Source organism: Hibiscus syriacus, unplaced genomic scaffold, assembly GCF_006381635.1.
Source record: "Hibiscus syriacus cultivar Baekdansim isolate YM2019G1 unplaced genomic scaffold, ASM638163v2 tig00111566_pilon, whole genome shotgun sequence".
Taxonomy (NCBI): Eukaryota; Viridiplantae; Streptophyta; class Magnoliopsida; order Malvales; family Malvaceae; genus Hibiscus; species Hibiscus syriacus.
The window spans coordinates 1,737,338-1,754,486 of record NW_024063122.1 but is presented as its reverse complement, the minus strand read 5'-3'; the positions used below and the strand labels follow the sequence as shown (position 1 = coordinate 1,754,486).

General features: G+C 33.8%; 1 protein-coding gene across 1 annotated transcript; it reads right to left on the bottom strand.

The window, feature by feature from the left end:
- Nucleotides 1–606: 606 nt before the first annotated feature.
- Nucleotides 607–15,542, bottom strand: LOC120165056. The gene is made up of 5 exons (XM_039174643.1): nucleotides 15,468–15,542; nucleotides 6,591–6,686; nucleotides 5,321–5,437; nucleotides 1,339–1,559; nucleotides 607–1,056 (listed from the first exon to the last, which is right to left on the bottom strand). The coding sequence occupies exons 1-5, from the start codon at nucleotides 15,540–15,542 to the stop codon at nucleotides 744–746; spliced, it is 822 nt and encodes a 273-aa protein (XP_039030574.1). The 3' UTR covers nucleotides 607–743.
- Nucleotides 15,543–17,149: the final 1,607 nt, after the last annotated feature.

Below are 17,149 nucleotides of genomic sequence, written 5' to 3'. Positions count from 1 at the left end.
CAGCATCGACAAACTAACCACAAAATGGGATCAATCTATTGAAAGATCATCGACAAATCGCATATAAAATCGAGCGTTGTAAAAAAATTATCTACGAACAAAATTGCGTATCAAAATTGAAATCTAGAATCCAAATCAGAGAAGATGAAAACATATAAGCATCATCTACATCCTCAAACGTTTACTTGATAGTACACCCTACCGATGGACAAGAATACACAAACCTATTTTTCGGTATTAGGAGTTACCATACGATAGGAGTTCACTAACTTGTTATTCGATATTCATTTAATAAGGATGTACTGTATGTTAATCGATTACTTTTCTACTTCACAAACTCAATTCGATGCAACATATGGGATGAGTGGACATGATATTTCAATATCAATGAAATCATACAAAATCCTGTCATGATTATGATAAATGATAGATGCATACATTAGTATTCCTTGCTCATAATTATCGTAAGTAATAACCAATTTTTTAAGTCCAAATAATATACCATTTTTTTAACTTTATTATAAAAATATATAAACTCGTAAATAAATCCACTAAAATAAAAGTTCATGTACTTTAATTTACAAACCAATTTTTCTAACCCATTTTTATAATAATCTACATTCAAAGCCCAATAGAAATCCAATTGACCCAAATCAGTAAAGGAAGCCCCACGTGCACAAACCCAGCAATTCTAGGGTTTTATGTTCAATCCCTTTGGCACAGCACGATGCTTACCGTAGATCTCAGCAGCGATATTGGTGAGATAACGTTTTGGGTTTTCTTTTCAAACTCTGCTCCAGCTCGTGCGCAGCAAGTCTCGCGTCGTTCGATCGAAGAGCCACCAACGACCCCAGCAGAGGTCTCTCCGCCGCCAGTTCCCTATGCCACCTACTCATCTCCCACGTGAGGAACTTCTCACCAAATGGTAGTCCATTCGTCCACAAAAGAAGGCGCAAGTCATCCAGCTGTGGTCCCTCTCGTCCTAGCAACCCATGAAACATCCCCAACAGCCACGTCGGCCCCCAGTTAGCACCAAGATGATCATTTAATCCTCGTCTATAGGCAATGCCAGAAAAGATCGAAGGAAAATCAGCAAATAATCATTTTTTTTTGTTTTCATTAAGTTTTACAAATGTATCCCTTGTAAAATTGGTTATAAAAACACTAAATTCTCCGATGTAAGTTGGCAACCTGAAACCCAAAAAATTCGAAAACAATACAACCATTCTTGAGATGTATTTTACCTCGATTCATCCTTTTTAGTGTGGATTTGTTCATACGTGTTAGTTTCAAAGCATAAATAGGAAAAAAGTAGTAAAGAAGAGGTTAGGGATTTACCTTAGAAATCGTTGAGCCTTCGTCGGAGTAGCAGTCGTCGTTGGAAATATAAGAATCAAACATCGATGGGCGATTAGGGGTTCTCTAGGGCTTGTTTCAAGTTTAGAAGAATGAGAGGGTTTGAGTTCTATTTGGGTTAGGTTCTTAGGTCGCTCGACCACCGCTGCTAGTAGTCGGAGCCTTAAGCACGATCGACTTGTGGTGGTTTTATGTCTTTGGGGCTTCGATTGAAGAAAGACGGGGTTTAGTGTAACACATTTTCTCGTATATGTATTCGAATATGAGTTAGAGATGTCACGTCAATTATTTAAAATATTTTTAATCGAAAATCAATTAAATTTTGTTTCTTTAAAATATCGTTAATTAACCCTTTTTTTAATCTCATAAAATAGAAATATAATTTAACATCCATTTTAAATTTGATTTCAGACAGAAGCTAGACAGTTCGATATTGTCTTATATAAAAAGTGAAACTGTATAAATAAAAATTCATCAATATACAAATAAAAATATAACTTTATCGAATATCAATATAAAAACCATATTTATAACTATATATTACTCACTAGAACATATATATATATATATATACACACACATAAACCTTATAGACATATCAAATCCTTTCTAATTCAATTTAAGAACATAACTACATTAATAATTTACACACACTTATTATTCGTATACATTCCAACTAGAAAATTTAAATTTTAATAGGATGTCATTACTGATACATATGAATATCCTTAATGATTGATGTCAAGTCCAAATCCCTACTAATTTCGTTTTCTTTACCTACGTGTGAAACAATCGCATGCTAACTATTCACTTATGAAGCATTATCAAATATAGAATAAAACATATCGATATATAAATTATCACATAACTTATAATACATAAAATATCATATAATAATATATAAACATATGAAACAGATTTTCAAATCTTTCTTTAAACTGAAATTTGAAAATCAACATTTCAAAAGTCACATATCAGAATAAACATATTAGATATAAGGTATTTTATGCCAAATCAGAATATTCGATGAAATTTTTACTTTCAATGAATCAAATAAACATGTACTTTTCACATTTATTTAACTGATAGCCCAATGTATAACAAATGAGAATACATGGCACGTGAGTCAGACGAGTCTGCGCAATATGCAGTCACAACTGCTAGAAATAAATTGCACCCTTGGTTCCATGCATTAATATAGGCACTGTAGAACACAACATCACTATACTGAAATAAAAAAACAGGCATAGTAACTCATAATGTCAACATATCGTGAAACCCGAAACGCACATATAGTCAGACAAATGTACACGAATATACCAGATACAGAATCAGAATCACTCCATCTCATGGCATGCCAATTGTACCTAAGACTCTCAATATACACACAATGGGCTTTTTATACCAATATCATGTACAATTCATTTATCAGAAGTATTCGTAGATACTAACATATCAAAAAATTATATAAGAGTGTATTGAGCAGTTCATATCTTAAACATTTCATTTCTACATAACATAAGTATATCATGGAACATCATTTATCACTTTCCTTTTTCACATATACACATCATATTCTTACATAATAAATATCATAACTATCATGCCAATGTAATGAAGTTGGCTCATTTCAAACATTTAAGGTAACATATAACATAAGAGTATCATAAAATGCATGATTTAACACAATTTCATATTCGTGTAGCTTGCACTACCCTTAGAGAAATATTATTATGTATTAATATATGCTTTCAAAAATTATTCCGTTTGTACCATTAGAAACTAGACTCGAATACGAATCTAATCATATAAGGCAACTTTTTTAGTTCAACTTGTACAATTTATGGCAAATTTCAACTTACAAAATCTATTTTGAGCATAATTTGCTGCTCCATTTTCTGACCTATCAACGGTTAAAAATTCATATATTTTATTATACACTTCGAAATAGGTATATGTTTATTTTACACAAAACTATATTGACATACAAGTCCAAAGGTATAAGAATCACCTTCTAATCTTTTTTTGTGGAATTTAAAGTTAATTTCTAAATCTACTGTCTAGATTATAATTCTAGGCATATTTCATTGTTTCGCATATTTACCTTACTAATTCTATTAGCTTACCAAATGAACATATATGCATGAATCACAAAGTCACATAACATTTAGGAGTCACTTATTACCATAGTAACTCCGTCATTGGCTCATTGCAACCAATGTTTGTTCGATAACATAAATACAAATTAAATATGCACTCACCTGGTACACTTAGCTTGCAAACCTTTCCTAGAAAATCAAGTTTCATCATTGAGCTTCTCCTTATCTTTAATATTTTTGGATCTTGATTTCAATCACAATCTAAATGAACAGTGTTTACAAAACATATAATTTCAAACCACGTTAAAATCTTACTAACATAGGCACACAATAGAAAATAAATTCCTAAAATCTTCCGATACTCATTCGATACTAATTTCATGTCACAATATCAATGTTGACCTTAACACTTCATATTGGCCATTCAAGTCCGTTTTTATCTATATTCATCGTTAATTCGCATAATATTTTCAACTTCACATTTTAACCACTAATTATGAATTCTTTTAGAATTCATCTCAATTTTCCATTTTATTCAAAATGATCCTTTGCCATTAACTTTAAATTTAAATATCAATAACATAATCAAATATCCAAATAATGCATTTAAGCTTAATATATCGACCTTAATACAATTCTCATTTCAAACCTAAATTTTCCATCATTTAAGGTTTGGTCCCCAAACTTTATCAAATTCCCAAAATGATCCATTCAACATTCTAACATTTAATTTTAGCATAGTACATCAATTATTGAACGATTGCACTTTAATCCCTAACTTTCACAAAATATACAAATAGGTCCTCAAAATCTCACAAACTTCCACATTGTTCCAAATCATAATTCAAATCATGTAGAATCAATCTAATATCATTTCTAATCATTAAGAAAATTTCCATAATTTCCCCGTACTTTTTACTATGGCTAAACCTAACCATACATTATTGGCATCATTTTAACCTTGATTCAAGCATGAATTCAAGCTCTTATCATCATTTCCATGCAATCTCAATCAAACCCAGTTAAAAAACAATCCAATTTAAATTTTCTCCTAAAACCCTAAGCATGGTCGAATTTAACATAAGCCTTTCCAATTGATTTATTCATCATACATGCTTGGAAACAACTCAACAACATTAACTATATCAAAATCAAACCTTAAATTATTAAACTCCAACTTGTTTCTCATCCACCCTATTAATGAATTCAATCTTCCAAGCAATAAAATCATGAAATATCTAACATCCTAATCCAGTTTGACCCAAAGATCAATAGATTATAATGTTACACGGGACTTCCGAAATAGTGACGCAAATTTGTTTTTTTTAAATGTTTACAATCACTGAAAATAATTCATCCATAGTAATAAAAACGTGATAACCTGGGTTTACAAATAATGGGAAGATCCCAAAATATATCTCAAAATAATACAGTACCAAATACAATTCAAAGATACGACTTAATACACAAGGGTCCATAAATAGTACATGCCCTCTAAAGATGACTCAAGAAATACTCTGATGGTCTGACTGGTCTGTATTGCTGCAATAGAATGTCTGGTGATGATAATTCCCCACGATATGCCCCTAAGAATCTGCACACGAAAACACATTCTGAACGTTGAGCTTACGAGATTAGTGCCTCACTAATAACTGTACAGAACTACATGCATTCACTAAATGAGATAACTGGTGGCACAAGTTTGAATTTGCAAAGATATTGATTTAAATACTCATTAGGCACCATGGTGTGGCTGAGAGTTTTGCATCTCGGAGCTCGAACACCCCTCTAGACATTCTGAGATACCCTCAGGTATCTAAGGTAAGATCTGGAGCTGCATTGGAAACGTACACCTGCCAACTTACTCTGTTGAGTCTTGAGGCTTCTGCGCCCACTCGGCTACTGAAGTGCCTTGGCACTGACTTGTATATCCACTGACTATTGTATTTTGCTAAAAGAGACTTTGGTGTCTCGGCTATTTCCTGAGCATCAAACAAGGCTAGTTTATGTAAATCTAGTTGTTTTTGTTTCTACTGTTGTGATATTAATTATTGTTATCGCTTGAAGTCTTATTTGTTGTTATACTGGGTATATGGGGTACCTCGAGTCTGATCCCTTAATCCTTGGATTATTTATCCAAATTTGTTTGTGGGTTCCAATAATAAATGTAACGCCCATCTCTCGTATACCTTTCCGTACACGAGATACATATTTCACATCACTTGAAAAATATTTCCTCAATTGAAAACCCATAAAATTTTATTTCAAGATTTCTTAAAACATAACATTTGTTTTATTTACAACAAAACATTAATTAGAATTTGTTTCGAGGTTCTACTTAAATACAATTCAAAGCATTTTTTGTACTTTAATAACATGCCAACTAAGTTTTTCAAAATAAATTGGATTGTCCTATTGTTACTGACGAGTCAACCTTAATTGATGATAGCTTCTACTACTGCTGCACTCCTTACTTGGCTAATCTCTGCCTTCACCTACGCGTGAAATCAACACATGTTAAATAGTTATTTAGTGAAACATAATATTTTAAAGAAACATTAATTTATACATAAGTATATCATGATTATTTGGTTTCGAAATAATTAGTGTCATCCATAAGGATTAGATAAGTTCCTATTATCTAACCCATATTTCTTTCATACTATCATTATAACATTCTTAGTATGTTCATCATACCTTTCTTTCTGTACATTTTTCTCATTATTCTTTAGTAATTATTCATTATTTCCATTTATGACATCTTTTCATGCCTTTAATGCACCGTTATGCATTTTTATTTATGACATCCTTTCATGCATTTTATGCACCATTATGCATTTCATTTATGACATCTTTTTATGCCTTTAATGCACCGTTATGCATTTCATTTATGGCATCACTTCATGCCTTTAAAGCACCGTTATGCATTTCATTTATGACATCCTTTCATGCCTTTAATGCACCGTTATGCATTTCATTTATGGCATCCTTTCATGCCTTTAATGCACCATTATGAATTTCATGTATGTAATAAAAAACATATTGAATACCATAAAACATTCATTGAATTAAACATTCTAATTTGAATCATTGCGAATCTTTTTCATCTAAAATAAATACAATAAATGTACTCACCTGACAATCCTCGCTAATAAAATGTAATGATGGCTGGTTACTCAACAACTTTATCTTTACCCTTGTTCTTGCTAGCTTCAGGAGCTTGGTTATGATCTACACAAGCATCCATTAAAGACACATACCATACCAAATATTAGTATATTCCCTAACATTTATACTTTAATAATACTCAAAAATACTATTATTTCAATTTCTATAACAATTTCAACCTATCTTATAATTCCAGGCTCAATAGTATCGATACCCTTACCATGGTATCAATACTTTTATACTATGGTACCAATACTCTCTTTCAGTATCGATACCATTTTGGCATTCTGTAATCCATGGCATCGATACTTTCCTTTTAGTATCGATACCTTATCAGTATCGATACTAATTGCATCAATATCGATACTATTCTTCGCATTTCTACCCATTTAAAACTATAGTATCGGTATTGTTCTTCCAGTACCGATACCCTACCCAGATTTACCATTTTTCAGCATTTACTAACTTTTCCCTTAAATCTCTTACTTTTACCTCCAACAGTACTATTAAACTCTTCTTTACTTAACCCAACTAACTTTCCTTCATTTAGATTCTTATAACATTTAAAATATCCAAATAATATCTCAAACTAAGAATCATACCACTTTTTTCTAACATGTTTTAATCATATGCAATACTTCTAATCTCTTATTCACTCCTTTACCAAGTCAAGTATACTAATAAACCTCAATAAAAACTAATATATCAACATATCATTCAAAAACCTATTTCCCTAAATCTCAAATAAAACTTCCACATATTAGTTTTAATCTTCTTTAACCCATCCTTAGACTTACATATCACTTAATGTTACAAGAGCAAACCAAAATTGGAATAAAGAACTAGTTGAAAGAAATTTACCTTTTATATGGAGGAGGGCACAACCCAAGGGAGGAAGAAGAAGAGGAGTAAGTAACTTAGCTAAATCTTTTACTTTCCCCTTTTTCTTAAATCCCTATTCTTTTAAAAAGAAGTTTTAATTTCATTTCATTCCAAAGTACCAAAATGCCCTTTCAATTATCTTTTTCTTACTAATTGGTTATACTCAAGTCATTCCTTATACTTTAACATTTATTAAATTAAACCCTCAAGAAAATTCATCATCGAATTTAAAGAAATACCTGAAATGAAGAGGTTTGGAAATTGATTCCTCATGTCCTCCTCTCTTTCCCAAGTAGCTTCTTCTACCTTATGATTCTGCCAGAACACTTTAACTAACGGAATACTTTTGTTGCACAATTCCTTGTTTTCCTTAGCAAGATCCGTATTGGTTCCTCCTCATAAGTTAAATATGGTCAGATTTCTATCTCTTCAGGCTTGATGATATGGGATGAATTTAATTTGTACCTTCTAAGCATCTATACGTGGAAAACATTGTGGATCTTGTCAATATCCGGAGGAAATGCTAATTGATAAGCTACGAGTCCAACCCTTTTTAAGATCTCATAAGGTCCAATGAATCTCGGACTCAACTATCATTTTCGCCCAAATCGCAATACCTTCTTCCAAGGCGATACTTTCATAAACACCTTATCTCTCACTTGAAATTCAATTTCTTTTCTTTTCAAATTGTCATAAGACTTTTTTCGATCGGAGGCTATCTTTAGATTGCCCTGAATAATTTTCACTTTCTTCTCCATTTCTTTAATCAAATCCAGGCCAACTAGGTTTCGGTCTTTTAGTTCAAACCAATTTAATGGTGTTCGACACTTTCTCCCATATAAAACTTCATACAGGGTCATCCTAATACTCGATTGGTAACTGTTGTTATACGTAAATTCCGCTAAAGGCAAATACATTTCCCATGTTCCTTTAAACTCAATCACACATGCCCTTAGTATATCTTCTAGTATCTTGATAGCTCGTTCTGACTGCCCATCTATCTACGGATGAAAAGTTATGCTGAAGTTCAATTGAGTACCCAATGCCTCATGTAATGACTTTCAGAATCTTGAAGTAAACCTTGAGTCTCGATCGGATACTACTGATATCGTCACTCCATGTAGTCTAACTATCTTTTATATACAACTCTGCATACTTATCAATCTAGTAATCTACTCGAACTGGAATAAAATGAGATGTCTTGGTCAATTGATCTACAATTACCCATATGGAGTCCTTTTTACCTGGTGAAAAGGGTAGCCCCGAAACAAAATCCATTGTAACTCGTTCCCATTTCCATTCAGGAATGGATATCGGTTGTAACAATCTAGATGACACTTGATGTTCAGCTTTCACCTGCTGACATGTCAAACATTTTACCACAAACTCTGATACAATTCTTTTCATACCAGGCCACCAATAACAACTTTTTAAATCCTGATACATCTTATTCCCACCTGGGTGTATCGTGAAAGGGCTACAATGTGTCTCGATCAGAATATCTTTCTTCAATTCCTCATTATCGAGAATATAAAGTCTTCCCCAATAATATAAATAACTATCAGCCCTCATTTCGAAATCTGTGGTTTCTTCTTTTTCTATTTGTGCCATCCTCGCCAAGCAGTTCTCATCTTAACCTTACAGTTATTTTACCCGATCTAAAAGCATCGACTTTAACTTAAGTTCAGCAAACAAGACACCATCTTCCTTTAAAGACATATGCACATCCAAAGCCCGTAGAACGGTAAAAGTCTTTCGGCTAAGTGCATCCACTACCACATTTGCATTTTAGGGATGATAATCAATAATTAAATCATAATCCTTTAAAAGCTTGATCCATCTTATTTTCCTCAAGTTCAGTTCTTTCTTATTCAACATATACTTTAGACTCTTGTGATCCGTATAAATATGACACTGCTCACCATACAGATAATAACGCCAGACTTTCAAGGCAAACACAACTGCTGGCAATTCCAAATCGTGGGTCGGGTAATTTTTCTCGTGATTCTTCAATTGTCTTGAGGCATAAGCCACAACTTTTCCATCTTGCATCAGTACACACCCCAGTTCATTATGGGATGCATCATTGAAAGCTACATAATCTTTACCTGGCTCCGGTTGTACAAGAAAAAGGGCCTCTGTTACTATTCTCTTAAGCCTTTCAAAACTTTCTTGGTAGTTCTATGTCCAAACAAACAATACATCATTTCGTAACAACTTAGTTAGCGGTAATAAGATGTACCATGAGCTTCAACAATTGTATTAGTGGACAGACGTGAAAATAAAAGTGGTTGAGTTTGTCGCTAGATGCTTAACGTGTCAGCAGGTGAATGTAGAACATCATGTTCCTTCAGGGCTACTTTAGAATATTTAGATACCTTAGTGAAAATAGGATCGGGTGACATTGACTTTGTGGCCGAGTTAACAATGACCAGACAGAGACATGACATAGTTTAGATGATAATATACCACTTTATAAAGTAAGTTTATTTCTTCTAGTTGGGATGAACTATACCTTAGAGAGGTTAGCTCAGCTGTATATCCGTGACATAGTGAGTTTGCACAGGGTACTGACTTCTATTATATCCGATAGAGACCTACGTTTCATTTCCTGATTTTAGAAAGCGCTCCTTAAAGCCTTAGGCACCAAACCACTCTTTAGCACCACATTCCATTGTCATATAGATGGCCAGTCAGAATGTGTCATTCAGATCATGGAGGACATTCTTAGGTTCACCATTATAGACTTTGAGGGTAGTTGGGAAGACCATCTATCGTTAGTGGAGTATACTTATAATAACAACTTTGAGTCGATTATTCAAATGGCTCTATATAAAGCCTTGTATGGGCACAAGTGTAGGACTCCATTATGTTGGACAAAGCTCAGCGAGAGTAAGATAGTATGTCCCGACTTAATCCGAAAAATCAAAGAGAATGTCTAATTAATTTAGGGTGGGTTAAAAAAAGCCTTTGATAGACAGATCTTACGTAGACCTCAAGTGTAAGTATTAAGTTAGTAATAGGGGATAAGGTGTTCCTTAAGGTTTCCCCATTGAAGAAGGTACTTTGTTTTAAGTGCAAAGGAAAGTTGACCCTATGTTTCATAGGACCTTATGAAGTACAAGAGAGGGTTGGACTAGTGTCTTACCGATTGGCCTTACTGCCAGAATTGGAACGTTTTCTATGTATACATACTCATGAGATATAGTTATAAGCCTTCCTATGTCATAACCTTAGAATAGATAGAGGTGAAGTAAGACATGAACTACAAAGAAGAACCTATCATAATCTTATCGAAGGATATTAAGGAGTTAAGGAACAAGAGGATTCCATTGGTGAAGGTCTTGTGGAGGAACCATGGTGCCTAGGAGGCAACCTGGGAAGTTGAGAAAGACATGAAACTTCAAATCCCAGTTAGGAGTTTCGGTTTAACCCGAGAGGGCCTTGGATAAATCCATTAGGTTATAGGAAGACTTAGTCCAAGTTTGAGTGGAATTGGTCTTGGATTGAGCTCAATTGAAGTTAAAAAGGGTATTTTTGGTTTGTGACCAAAGATTGAAGGACTCAGGATGTAATTTACCCATTTTTATTCTAAAAAGCTAAAATCCTTTAATTTCCATGAGGTCACACGATAGAACCTTTGTTTCCTCTTCATTTTGTCATATTCTCCCTTAATCTCTCTAATTTTCTTTCCTTAAAAAGGGCATTTTTGGTTTATGACCAAAGCTTGAAGGACTCAAGAAGTAATTTATCCATTTTTATTTTAAAAAGCTAAAATCGTTTAATTTCTATGAGGTCACATGATATAACCTCTTTTCTTTCCCATTCATTTTGTCATATTCTCCCTTCATCTCTCTCATTTTCTTCCCAACTTAAAAACATCAAAGGTGAGAACTTTGGATTGTCAGAAGCTTTAGACGTTTTATAATATATAAGAATCAAAATATCCACATCTTAAGCTTTCACTCGAGATAGGGGTGGCAGACAAGTGGGGGAAAACAAAAAACCGTGGGGATTCTAACCGACGAGGATAGGGAATAACTGAAATCTTTACGCACAGAATAGGGATGAGGGAAGTTTTATCCTCTAAGCTCAAATATGGATGGGGACGGAGATTGCTATATTCGAACCGTGGGGATAACCGAACCGTACCCTTATGAATAATTATGGGGATCCCTAAAAAATAATCATAGGGATTCCTGATATTTTACAAAAATAATCATGGGGATCCTCAAAAAATTTGCCATTGTTACATCTCAAAGGAACTAAAATTAAAGTTCAGATATTTTCTCATTTAATGTACATTGATTTGTTAAGATTGAAAATGGTTAAGCTTGTATATACATTGAGTGTTAGATGATTATTAACGTTTGAAACTTTCATATTATAGATAGAGACCAATTTGAGACAATATGATATATCTTACAAGTTTTAGGTGTTGTATTGATTTAAAAAATGTTTGCTTATTTTTTGGGGATGTGATTAACTGAAACCCCCAGGGATCCATAACAGATGAGTATGGGGATAAAAAATCCCTGAAATATATAATGGGGATTCCCCAAAACCGTACTTGCAAGTGTTGGGGATGGAATGGGTAATGCAAAACTATCCCCACCCCGCCCAGTTTCTACCCCTATCTCGTACTTTGGTCATGATGACCATAGAGAGGGGTTTAGTCGGGGTTTAAGAAACCTTAGCCATCCAATCTAATTTTTTTTTTGGAATTAAGCCTTATAAAGTTTTCTTAACTTCTTAAATCAGTTAGTAACTCATTCTTTGATCTTTGTTTGGTAAGAGAGGTTGGAGAAAACTCTAAAAGCAAAGGAAATGAAAAGCTAGCCCTTGGTTGAGTAGAGAAGTATTCCAACAGCTTAGAAACTCAAGGTAACAACTTATAACTCATCTCTTCCACCTGTAGATCACTATATGTGTTTGGTAGTTTTGCATATGCTATTAAGCTTGTAAGCATGTTCATGCTGGATTTCAGTGTATGGTGTTTTTCATGATTATTGGCTTATCATGACCCCTTTTAACATACATAAGACTTAAATAATGATTGGGAACCTCAGTGGGATGTTTGGGGGAAATGGGGTATCATTTTCGTGCTCAAACAGAGTATTTCTAGGTTTAAATATCGATATTGGAAGAATAGTACCGATAATGTTCTTCAAATAGCCTAAAATAAGGGGTTTTAGGATGGGGGTATCGATACTTGTTCATCGGGTATTGATATTACTTATTGGGAATCGATACTCAAGGTTGGAGTATCCATACCATGTTTAGTTTACAGATTCTAGTAGCCTATTTTGATATCGGTTGTAATATCTTGAATTTCGGGTCAATAGTTTGGGTCAACTCGAAACCCGTCAGTTGAACCCATTAGATCTCAAAAGCCAGTTTAGACTAGTTCTTAAGAGTTCTGGGCCTAAGGTATGCCTAAGAGTTAAGGGTAAATGGTTATTTTAGAATTGGTTTAAAGGTGAGGGACAAAAAGTGTAGTTTACCTATTTGTCAAATTGAAGAATAGAAACCCCTTAAAGGGGATTTCACATGGGAACTAAACCCATAAAACTATCTCCTTTTCCTTCCTAAGAGTAAGCTTAAAGGAGAAAGCTTTCCAAATTCCAAGCCTAGTTAGAAGTAATCAAGGTAAGAGTTTTAATTTCTATCCCTCAAACTTTAATCCAAGCCCTAAATCTTAAGTTTTGGGTAAGATTTTAGAAAATGAGTTTTAGGGAGGTTAAGAAATTCAAAGGATTCAAGTTTATTCTAGTAAATTTGAGTTGTTTGGATTATCCTTAACCTTGTTTTAAGTCTTAGATAAGTAATATTCTCTATTCTTACCTTTGTTTAGCTAAGGAAGTGGGAGACGGATTCAAGCAGCCAATAAAGTCAGGTAACACACTCACAGTTTCCTCATATCCGTTATAGATCATTAGAAATAAGTTTTAGCTAGAAAGTTAATATTTAAGCATGTTGAGTATATTTCCATGGTAAATGCTTATTAAAGTTATTTTATCATGTCCTAAAACCTATTTATGACCCCTATAATCACATAAGACTTAATAACTAATTGGGAAACCTTAAGGTATGAAATCTAGGGAGTTAAAGGGGAAAATTTGTGCCCAAATAGGGTATTTTAAGGGTTGGTATTGATACTGCATGGGGAAGCTTAAAATTAAGAATTTTAAGGAATAGTATCGATACCCCTTAAAGGAGTATCGACATTGGAGTCCAGTAGGCTATTTTGGTATCAGTACTCTAGGGAGTTTTGATATCCAAGGTCCTAGTATCAATACTCCCCTATGAGTATCGACACTCCCTTTCTTATTTCAAGTTATTTTAGCTGGGGTATCGATACCTTGTGTTGGGTATCGATACTGAGGAGGGGGTATCGATACTGTAAGGCCAGTATCGATACCAAGGTTAAGATTTGGGCTTTAATTCAAGAGGAGATATAGAAGCAAGTGAGGTTTTCCAAAAGCTTTTAATTACTCCCAAAATAAAACTACAAGTGAGAAAAGTAATAATGTTTAATTCACACATAGAAACGAAATAAATTTAGGAGAAATAAGACTAGCCTTGTTTGAATGCTCAGGAAACGCTATCGGGACACCCGAGTTCCTTTAGAAAAGCTAATGGAGTTGCAAGTATAGATTCAGTTCGTATATATTCTTAGGGAGTGCGCAAGGCACTTTAAGCTGACTAACTAAGGCGAAGGCCTGACACTCGTAAGGGGTGGGTTAGTCAAGGGTATGGTGTCTGATGTAGAGAATTCCAAGGGCCTTTTTTAGTAGACTAGAGAGGTTTGTGAGCTCCAAGATGCAGAGCCTTCAGCCACACCATGATGTCCACCATAGAGTAGAGAGTGAGTAGACAAGCATACTCACTAAAGAAAAGCAGTAGACTTGATAGCTTGAGCCTTTAAGTGATATACAATTAGTATGATTAGTTGTTTGTGTGGCATTGAGTTAGTTAGCTCAGCATTTGGAATTTGTTTCCTTAAGCAGATTAGGTAGAGTAGCTGAGGAGCTTTAGAGAGACTGAGGTTCAGACCAATGCATATCAAAGTACGTCTTAGCATTTTGAAGGGCATGTATATTTATAAACCCTGTTGTAAAGTTGAGTCATAAATGTATTTTAAAGTTGGTTTGTATTATTATTTTTTAATGTAAATTATTTATTTTGGGAGCTCCCCAATGTACAGTTTTAATTATATTTTTATAGTTTATTTTCTAAAGAAAATGGTTGTTTTAAGATAAGAAAAAGAAGAAATAAGTTGGTCAGCAACTCCAATGGTTCCGTGTAACACCCTAATTGGTCGACTATGTGTCGTACTGGTTTAGGGTGTTACATCGGTACTCATGGGAGTATCGATAATAAATGTAGGGTATCAATATTGAATTAAAATTTCAAAACATCGAAGCAAATTTTGGTATCGATACTTAGGGTGGTATTAATACCCCATTTTAGAAGTACAAATACTATAACTAAGGGTATCAATAGTCTCCAATTTCTTCAGATTCCAATAGCCATTTTTAGTATCGGTACCAAGGGTGGGTATCGATACTCAATGGTCAATATATATACTAAAGGGCTTAGTATCAATACTAGTATACTGAATTGGGCACGAAACCCAATTAATTAAGGGGTGTGAGAAAGGGGCCTAACAACATTAGAACTTCACTGAATAACACTTCAAGTGAGAACAATAATGAATACAGTTACAACTAGAAACACTACTAGTTAAGATAACATAAAACTAGCCATTATGATATGCTTGGGAATCAACCAGGACACCCGAGTTACTTTAGCAGTATGACATTCTTCTAGCGTGTTAGGGTATCCATGTATTTCTCAGCTAGTGTAAGGCACTTCAATTGTTGGTTGGGCGCAGATGCCCCAAGACTTTCAAGAGTGAGCTAGCCAGGGGTATATTTCTGATATAGTTCCGGATCTTACCCCAGATACCCAAGGGTATTTTAGGTAGGATGAAGGGTATGCATCCTGAGATGCAGAACCCTCCGACCACACCATGAGTCGTGTTTAGAGGGCATGTACATTTCATAGACCTCCTTATTACTTTTGTAACTCTATTTTGTTTTAAACACTATGATGTTATTTGGGAGCTCCTCATTGTAAACTTAAACTCTTTTACTATTTCTTGTTTTGCTTAAATAGATGATATTATAATCAAGATTTCTCCGTATAATTTTAACGTTGTTTTACAAATGTTTTAAAGAAAATTTTTGAGTTAGTCACTTCGGTGGTCCCGTGTAATACTCTTGTTCGTCGATCATCGGCTCATATCAAATTAGGGTGTTACAGAACTCACCTATAACAATTGTTAAAAACATAGAATCAAAATGACACCTAATCACTTGAACATACAAACTATAATCATTGTACACTCCAGATCATCATACTAATCCTGAAAGCTTGATTCTCCCTTCTGATTAGGATTTTGCTCGATTGATTTCATGTCAAGCATAAAATTATACATATAATTCATTAATCAAACATTGGAAACACATTATATCAAATTGACTAATTAACACAAACCCTAATTTTCAAATGATTAGGCCTTGATGTTCCAAAGCCCTAAAAAACATGGAAAAATCACCATGAAGCTTAGAATTAATCCTATTAGAATTTAGGGTCTCTAATTACACAAACCCTCAAAGTTAATGGCTAAATGGTGAATACTTTGGTCTTGGATTATTTTGAATGCTTGAAAAAGACTGTTCAAGGGAGGAAAGGCACTAGGTTTAAGAATGGAAAATCTTCACTCTCCTCCTAATGGTAAATGGCGTGGGTTACTAGTCAATTTAAGATAAAATAGTAATTTTATTAAATAAAGAAAATGACTAATAATGAATCAAGTGATCTCAGTGGTTAAGTGATTCTTTTTATCCTTTGTACTCCTAAGCTTGAGCACCACGTACGCAGAGATATAAACGTTCTATGTCAAATGGTTGAGTTTGAACAAATACTACCTTGTATTAATTGAGACTAATTAAAAGGAAAATGACTAAATTAGCATAGAATGACCACCTGGATGGTGAATCATCATCTTATAGATTTTGGGTAAATTAAGGCTTTGGCCCTTTAACAAATACATGCACATGAATGGGCCTTCAAACTTTGCTTACAATCCAAGCTTCAAATTTAACATTTCTTGCATTTTTGTCTTTAATCATAAAACTTTAAAATTAGACCTTAAATATTTAAAATTATTCTGAATTTAATACTAATGTTTTGAAATCTTAATTTGAATAACGGAAATTAGAATTCCGATCATCGGAAGCCGAAAAATCACTAGAAGGTTTTAGGGATGTTACACTCCTCCATTGAATTATGTTGCCAATTTTATTGAGTTATTGAGTAGTATCAGCATGTCTTATTACAGAACCTATGGCATATATCCACGACAAATTCTTGCCAAGTAACTTCTTGTTTTTGCATAACACAACCATCAAACTAGATCTCAGCCTTTTCCACTTGAAGGTAAGTCCATTTGATTCTTATGTTGATGTAGCTTTGCTTTGTATAACTTCTATTTGCCCTTGCATAGTAGTGATATCAGCAGGTATGGACTGTGCGGGTATGGTCGCATCCTGAAAATTTGAAATTCCCTTAAATTT